Source organism: Rhagoletis zephyria, unplaced genomic scaffold (assembly GCF_001687245.7).
Source record: "Rhagoletis zephyria isolate East Lansing unplaced genomic scaffold, Rhagoletis_zephyria_1.1 Rzeph_scaffold_00558, whole genome shotgun sequence".
Lineage (NCBI taxonomy): Eukaryota > Metazoa > Arthropoda > Insecta > Diptera > Tephritidae > Rhagoletis > Rhagoletis zephyria.
Window position 1 is genome coordinate 1 of NW_016157642.1, and position 6,794 is coordinate 6,794.

The 6,794-nt window shown below is 36.5% G+C and overlaps 1 protein-coding gene across 1 annotated transcript; it reads right to left on the minus strand.

The window, feature by feature from the left end:
- Positions 1-5,099: 5,099 nt before the first annotated feature.
- LOC108360340 (uncharacterized) lies at positions 5,100-6,173 on the minus strand. The gene has a single exon (XM_017612596.1). It carries the CDS (start codon positions 6,171-6,173, stop codon positions 5,100-5,102), a length of 1,074 nt encoding a protein of 357 aa, XP_017468085.1.
- Between the last annotated feature and the right edge of the window lie 621 nt (positions 6,174-6,794).

Genomic DNA, 6,794 nt, shown 5'->3' on the forward strand with positions numbered 1-6,794 from the left:
GAGCTCGGCCAAAATGGCGTAGGCGGTTACAAAGCCAAAGTAGAAGAATATGCAAATGATAAATGACGGAGTTGAGGGACCATTTTCTTGGATGCGCCAGGAGGAACTAGGAAAATATTCCTTATCAGATGGATTCTGGCAACGGCTCGATCAAAAAGTTACATTACCTTAGCTATCGCTTCGTCTGGAATTGCTGCGACATTATTACCAGGTGGAAACATTGCCAATTCAGCTCTTTAGCTGTCATTGAACATATAAATGGCCATTCACATACAACTTTCCTCGCTTTGCTTGACAGTTCAAACTTTGATAACAATATTTGTAATATAGATAACAATATAATAATATACATTAATAATAGCAATAAAAACTCCAATTTATCCTATTTTTGTCATTAAATGCAAATGCAAGCGCACGAGAAAAGATACATGTAGAGCAGCTGATTGCCAAAGCGGGCAAAAGTTGGGAGTTGCCCAAGATTTTGCTTCGTTTTGCTTTGCTTTACTTCAAACGTTTTTTATGTGAGCATATGCCTACATCGATTTTATATGTCAAAGCAAAGAACTATCAAGCAAAGCGAAGAAAGTTGTATGTGAATCAGCCTTAAATCATCGAAACTCCTACGTGCAATATTTCCAGAGCATCCGGCATGGAAAAAGTTTACCAAAAAATTAAATTCGTTGTTTGGGATGAGTGCACCATGGCACATAAAAAATCGTTTGAGGCTTTTGATCCATTGTTGCGAGATTTGCGTGGAAACGTTCAACCATTCGGGAATGCACCGATATTGCTCGCAGGAGATTTTACGAAAACATTGTCTGTAGTTTCTTGATTAACACGAGAGATAAATGCTTGCCTGAAATAGTCAAAATTGCGTCCAAGACGAACATACATACACTGCAGCTGAAGTATTCGCGCCACAATAACTGGACATTGGGAACGCAAAGTTGCCAGTCAATGAGAGATTAAGATGAATTTTATGGCCTGATAATTTTTGTAAATTAGAAACATCGAAAGGAGAACTGATCGAAAAAATGTTTCTTTATTAAGAAAATTAATTTTAGGAATCACGATTGGCTCAGTGAACGGGCTATTCTTGCTGCGAAGAATAAGGAGGTCTATCAACTAAATAATAGTGGTATTGACAACAGTCGTTGCTTGATCTTTTACCAGACTGCCAGACCACTTGCTCACTTTGATGAATACCACTAATGTTATTCAATCCAGCATTCAACGTGAGGAAATAGCATATACGTCGATAAACACCGTTGTGGGAAAAGACCATCCAACGAAATTTTTGAACCCGATTGTTCTTCCAGGGAGACCCCACATACCGAAATTGAAAATAGGTGTGCCAATTATCATTTTGCGGAATATTAATCAGCGAAAACTCTGCAACGGAATGCGACTCGCAGTTAAGAAATTGATGAAGAATATAATGTAAGCAAAGATTTTAACGTGGCCTTTCAAAGGTGAAGAATTCCCATGATTCCATTTAATGAATCATCATCAATTTAAAAGATTGCAATTCCCAATTCGATTGACATTCGGAATCACAATCAATAATGTTCCAGGTCGAACTTTGGAAAAGTATGGTTTAGATTTAGATGCGGATTGCTTCTCAGATGTTGCGTGTTCCTGTGTCGGCAAACCAGATATTCTTGATATCTATGCAGAGAATGGAAAAACAACAAATATTGTGAGCACACAAGTACTTATTATATAACCAAACACATATAAAACGTATGTGTGTATGTGATGACGAAAGTAGTGTAAGTAAAGATTTTAACGTGGCCTTTCAAANGTAATATTTTTATGAAGTTCACAGAGGAAAGGCCGGAAAACAATGAATTGGCAACGACATAAAATGTATGGCAATTTAGATGTCAACAGAATAATAGCTACGATAAAAAAGCATCAGAGAAGTGTGCGAAGAAGGAAATCTTTCAATTTAAACAAAAAAAGTTTTAAATGCCGTTGTAAAACGGTCAACAAATTTCTTATAAAATATTTTATTTATTTATAGTTAAACGAGCTACGAATGCCGTTTAACACAACGCAAGAATGCACCTTTCACAAAATTGAATTCCTTAAAATTATAATTCGGCACAACGCAAAAATGCAGTATTTATGAAATTGAATTGTTTAAATTGAAAACTTACATATTTATATTTATCTATTATTATCTTGAATTATCCAACTTGTAAAACGTATTTAGTGAATACCCTAACTTGCATTGTAAAGGTTTTATAGTTGTTTGTATTGAATTCGAGTGGTTGGCAACGCGCGTTGATAATGCAGCGCGCAGCTGACATATAGGTTGACAAATGTCAACAAAGTAAAAAAATACATATACAGAATTTTTCCAATCACCTTTTCGTGCGGTCGCAAAATTTTTCTTAAACTCGAATAACCTTTTTATAACTTGTTTTAATAAAGAAAATTGTAAATTTAAAGTATAAACGTTCGGTTTATTATTTCGAGTGGTCACATTCGTCTCTCGCCTAGTAACTACAGGCGCGCGGAGGAAAATCCACCTCTTAATATTGGCGCCGTTGAAAGTCGCTCGACTTTGTGCAAGGAAGCAGCCGCGGATTCGCGCCTGTGCCAGGTCACCGAACACGGAAGTGCAGCAAGCCCACCCCGCAAGAGCCACACCATTGCCGATTATCGCCCATCGTAGCCGTCGCCGTCCGTCAGCAACAAACCGCCAAAACCATCGCCAGAATCACCACCACCACCACGATCTTTGCAGCCTCCAGCCACAGCCTCTCGTCCGTCAAAGCACATCAGCAACGAGCCGCCGCATCCTCGCCAGCCTAGAGTCGCATACCATCTCTCCGTCCATCCCCATCCGGATTTGAGCCACCAGAAAAAGAGCCGACCCCCCTTACTAATTTATATATTTATTAACAGCTGTAACTTTTCATTGAAATTACAAGTTAAGAACTTAGATCTATGGCTACAAAGGCCTTAAGCTAACTTCTTAGTTGACATTTTTTTATTATTATTATTATTATTTTTTATTCATATTAAGAAATACAGTTTGCAATTCTTAAAAAGTCAATAATTAATAAAATGTTTTGTGTGGTAGGATCTGAAAGGTACATGAATGGATTTTGGTTTGGAAAGGTCTTTGTTCTGAAGTAGTCGAAGGACGGACAATTAAGGAGGATATGATTGACGGATACGTGGTTAACTCTGCAATAGGGACATGAGTTTGCGATGGTTTTATCTATTAAGTTCTGGTGTGTAAGTCTTGTGTGTTCGAGTCGTAATCGTATGTATTTTGTCAGATCGAGTCGTGTTAGAAATAGATGTAGATTCATGTTTGGGAATGTGTTAAGTTAGTTTTGTTCATATTGTGAGATTTGTACCAGTCAGATGTTTTATTCCATACGTTGCGTTCAGTTTTTTGTGTAAGTTTAGCTTTCCAAAATTTGGTGATGTCTTTGTGGCTTAAGTTGCATATTGTGTGCACAGGCGCCGTCGTGGCTAATTTCGCGATCTTATCGGCGAATTCATTACCGGGTATATTTGTACGTCCAGGAATCCAGACAAGCAATATTTTAGGATATAGGTCCATTAACATATTTCTTAAGAATTCTGGGTAATAGTCGTTGTTGTTTACATTAAGGATAACTTTAAAAGACTTTGCGATTTTTTATTAAGTTTATGGCAGAAAGAATAGCTATTATTTCCGCGGTAGAAATAGATGTATATTCTGGACAGTTAGCTATAAGTAAAATAGGGCTTTCTGTGGTAACACTCAGTCCTATGTTGTCCTGCACTTGGTATCCGTCGGTGTATACAAGTATTCTATCGTCCATTTCACATGTTAGTTGATAGAAATATTTTCTGAATGTGTCCGCCGTCGTGTTTGATTTATGGAGCTTGCTGAGACTTAAGTTTATTATGTTTGCTTTGAAGTGCCAGGGAGGATATTTACGGTTTAATTGTTTAATGGGTTTGAATGGTATATCATTATTTTTGCAGTTAACTATTATTTTTGGAATCGTAGAGTTGGGTTTTAGAACTTTGCTATTTTTATATTAATTAACAATGTTGGGTAATACTAGGTTCACATATAAGTAGATTGTCCTCATTTTCGAGGTTAACTTCCAATTTGCCTGTTTTGTCATAAACTGCGTTTTAGTAACATTTTTTCTTTGAAATTGAGACCGGGAAATGGTGATCGTTATAGGAAGATGATCACTTCCACGCAGATCGTCAAGAATTTTCCAACTAGCACCTATTGCTATGTCGGGACTCGCGAAAGAAATGTCGATGTTTGTAAAAGTGTTATGTGTTGAAAAATGTGTGGGAGACCCATCATTTAAGACTATGCTATTTCCTTGATTGATAAAAATTGCTATGATTTTACCTCTTCGATTATTGGATACGAAACCCCACATATTATGCCACGCGTTGCAGTCGCCGGTTACAAGAAATGATTGGTTATGTTTAAATAGTACGTTTTCAAGATTAGTTTTGTTGAAACTATGGCTGGGTGAGATATATGTAGAGAATATTGTAATTTTTTTTGCGGAATGAATTTCCACTGCTATAGCGTCAAAGTCGTTGTTAAGTACGATACTTTTGTGTTGGACAGAACTGTGTATCAGCAAAGCAGCTCCTTCGTAACTGTTGTATCCATTAACTGAGTAGAGGAGATAATTTATTGGAATGGTAACTTGTTCATTGGGCCAAATATGTGTTTCCTGTAAGGATATGACTTTTAGATTGCATATTTTGATAAGTGTTAGTAGTTCGTAGTAATTGTTTACGTAACCTCGTATGTTCCATTGCAATTGTCATAAGCAATCTATAGGTATAAATGTATCTATAAATACATCTTAGTCTTCTGAATGCTCTTCGCTTTCAGCTATGGTGTTAGTACTATCTGTTAGTATTCTTTTACAGTTGATCGGTTGGGTGTATTGGCTTCTGTTGCTATATAACCTTTTGAGCTGGGCTTGTACGCGTTTTGAAGTCTTTATTGGTAGGATTTTAGTCGTAGTTTTTGCGTTTTCAGATGTGGTCGCGTTAGTCTGTGTTTCAGAATCAGATTCGCTTGGAAAGTCTGAGTAGTCGACTGCTTATCTTCTTGTGGTAATAGGTTTTGGTAGTAGTTCTGCTGATGGTGTAACAGTTTTGTTTATTGCTGGGTTGGTAGATGTGCTTCTGTTGTGCGCCATTGTTGGTAGGTTGTATTGCTGATTACTTGTGTTGGGATTATTTCTTACTATTGTTGAGTATGGTTGCTGATTGTGTTGGTATCTTTCGTTGTAAATGGCTAGCGCACCTTTGTAGTCTTTTTTGAGTGTAGTTTTAATCGCTTGTATTTCTTTTTGTTTGAGGAAGATGGGACATTTTTTGTCAGTGGCGGAATGGTCGGTGGGTTGTTGTAGTTGTCTAATGCAGTTTATGCAAGCCTCCTCGTTTTTGCGTTTCTCTTTCATATCGTCGTTGAAGTGATAATTGCTTGGGCAATTTGCGCATGTTTTTTCAGCTTTGCAGATTTTTGCTGTATGACCATANGAATGGTCGGTGGGTTGTTGTAGTTGTCTAATGCAGTTTATGCAAGCCTCCTCGTTTTTGCGTTTCTCTTTCATATCGTCGTTGAAGTGATAATTGCTTGGGCAATTTGCGCATGTTTTTTCAGCTTTGCAGATTTTTGCTGTATGACCATACCGTTGGCAATTATTGCATTTGAGTGGTAGAGGAATGTAGGGCCGAACGTTGACTTTTTCATAACCGATTCTTATCTCTGCTGGTAGATTTGTTGTTTCGAATGTGAGTATTACCAATCCCGTTTCAGTGAGTTCGTAGTCGGATTTCTTTAGGATTTTCTTAACTTCAATTACGTTTTGCGTTTTTAATTCCGAAAGTATGTAGTCTTCCTGTAGTCCTCTAAGATCGTTGCAGTAAATTACGCCTTTTGAATGGTTTAATGTTTTATGCTGTGTTATTTCTATGGATTTGTTGTTGTCTAGTGCTATTAGAGTCGTTAATTTGTTAGCCTGTGAGTTATTTTTTGTTTTAATAAGGATTTGTCCATTTCTGGTTTTCTTGCACTCTTCTATTTCACTGCCGCATGTTGCGTCAATTGCTTTTTTAATTAAAAACGGTGAAGTATTTGATAGTGTCTGATTACTATTGGTTCTTGACATGCTTAGGTAGGCTGGTCCGGTATTTTTAAAGTTAAAAGATTTTGTTTTATCCCATTTAAGCATGGGGATATTTGATTTGCCTCGATCGGGCGGGTCGTCTATCCCCATTTTAAGCGATTGAATGTATGTATTCGCGGATATTATATTTATGTTTGTATGAAGTATGGTGCGAATATAGCACAAAAGAAAATGTAGACTACTTCTTGCGCAAGAAAGCACTACCGTTCACTATGCGAGTGAGTCAGTGACTGATGATAAAATATTTTGATTTTTACCATTATAAAAATATTACAAGGTAAAGTCATTGAGAGACAGTCTAACGTTTGCCAGCAATATAATTTAAAAATTCGAACTCAAGCTTACACACATTCTCATTTTTAATCTCAAACAACAATTGTGAACAATTTCATTTTTTTATTTTATATTTTATATGATTTTCAAATGTTTGCAAATGTCAGAAAAAATCATGGCCGACGAATTAAGAGAATTGTTTTACTTTCTAATATTTTTATCATGATTTTTACTGGGTATAATTGAAACTCAGTCAAATGAGTATTAAGGAAAAGAAAAATTTGAGAATAATAAACAGAAAAAAGATGGGTGCACAAAACGTTAAGTTAA